This window comes from Bison bison, unplaced genomic scaffold, assembly GCF_000754665.1.
Source record: "Bison bison bison isolate TAMUID 2011002044 unplaced genomic scaffold, Bison_UMD1.0 scf7180017849822, whole genome shotgun sequence".
Lineage (NCBI taxonomy): Eukaryota > Metazoa > Chordata > Mammalia > Artiodactyla > Bovidae > Bison > Bison bison.
Window position 1 is genome coordinate 6,993 of NW_011480395.1, and position 1,411 is coordinate 8,403.

At 68.9% G+C, this 1,411-nt stretch overlaps 1 protein-coding gene across 1 annotated transcript in view; it reads right to left on the minus strand.

Annotated features, from left to right (window-relative positions):
* LOC104994342 (integrator complex subunit 1-like) overlaps positions 1-1,411 on the minus strand; it is a gene marked incomplete at its 5' end in the record, with an annotated part of 15,121 nt that overhangs the window by 6,960 nt on the left and 6,750 nt on the right. Inside the window, 4 exons of the mRNA XM_010847879.1 lie at positions 40-97; positions 286-464; positions 672-851; positions 1,074-1,339. Coding sequence (XP_010846181.1) covers positions 40-97; positions 286-464; positions 672-851; positions 1,074-1,339 — 683 coding nt within the window. The remainder of the gene's footprint in view (positions 1-39; positions 98-285; positions 465-671; positions 852-1,073; positions 1,340-1,411) is intronic.

Below are 1,411 nucleotides of genomic sequence, written 5' to 3' on the forward strand. Positions count from 1 at the left end.
GGCTCTGGGGCTGCCGGCTCCCTCCAGCCCAGCAGACACCGCGTACTCAGAGCTGCCAGGACAGTGGGCCGGCTGCCCGGGAATCTGGCGCCAGCGCCTCTGGGAGGCGGCAGGACAGACACAGGGCCGCCCCCGGGACACTTCCAGTCACCCCAGAGCGGGAAGGGCCCGGGCGGGACAGGGCCCAATGTCTGCACGTTCCTACCGTGCCCTTTTCCCTGATAGTCTCTTCCGGTGAAGCCCCGGTGAGAAAAACGGTCGTTTTAACAGGAAAGACAACCGTGCCAGGGGAGCAGAGGGCCTGGTCCCCTCACCTTCATGGCCAGCACCCTGGCAGCCACCTGCGAGGAGCCCAGCCGCCGCAGGAAGTAGTCCAGCACCTCACACGTGGTCTGCTCGTCTGCCTTGGGGCCCAGCAGCAGGTCCTGCAGGCGGCCCAGCAGCTGCTTCTGCTTCTGCTGCCTCTGTGGGGGCAGGGGTCGGGGGTGAGGGCGGGCGTGTGGGGCCTGGGGGTTGGGGGGTGGGTCAGGAGATGGGATCGAAGGTGGGCATGTGGGGCCCCGGGGATCAGGAGTCAGGCTGGGCATGTGAGGGTGGCGGGGTCAGGGCAGGCATGTGGGCCCCAGGTGTCTGGGGTGGGGCAGGCGTGTGGGCCCCCAGTGGGCACTCACCTGCCGCTTCCTGGCCTTCTGCTCCTTGCTCTCGCCCTCCTCCTCCTCCCCGCCCGAGGCGGGCTCATCAGCGGCGTCATGCAGCAGGAACTCGCACAGGCACTGCACGGGCAGCACGTCCAGGGAGCCCTCGCTGGACTGCACCAGGTCGGCCAGCCAGGGCATGGACTGCGAGGAGGCCTGGGCGGGCAGCAGCACACGGCTCTTTCTAGTCAGTCCCGCTGCCACCCTCCCCGCAGCAACTGCCCGCCACCAGCGGGGACTCCCGAGGCAGCTCTCTGCACCCCGGAGCCGTGGCTGAAGGGCCCGGTCTCCAGGCGTGCCCTCCAGCCCACAGTCTCATCTGATGCCAGGGCACCCCGCAGCCTCGGGAAGGCCCCCCGCAGCCTTGGGGGTGCTCACCTGCCTCTGGATGATGTTGAGAAGGAAGTCGGGGTTCCGGCTCCGACATAGAAGGTGCCCAAGGCGCAGGGACTGGTTGAGGCCTTTCACCTGGTCCAGGATGTGAGGCGGAGGCCTCCGGGGTGGCCCTCTGAGAGCGCCAGGCAACACGTGTGTGTCAAAGCGGCAAGTGAAGCGCCCCCAGCTAAGAGTGGATGGGGGGGGCCTGCCTGCCTCCCACCTGCAGCCAGCTGCGCATCCTCCCGCAGGCCCGTGGCTCCTCCCCTCTCAGCCTGGCCTCGGGGGCTCTTGGCTTCACCCACAGTGTGGCCCGGCCTCCCATTAGACCCCACCCCCAC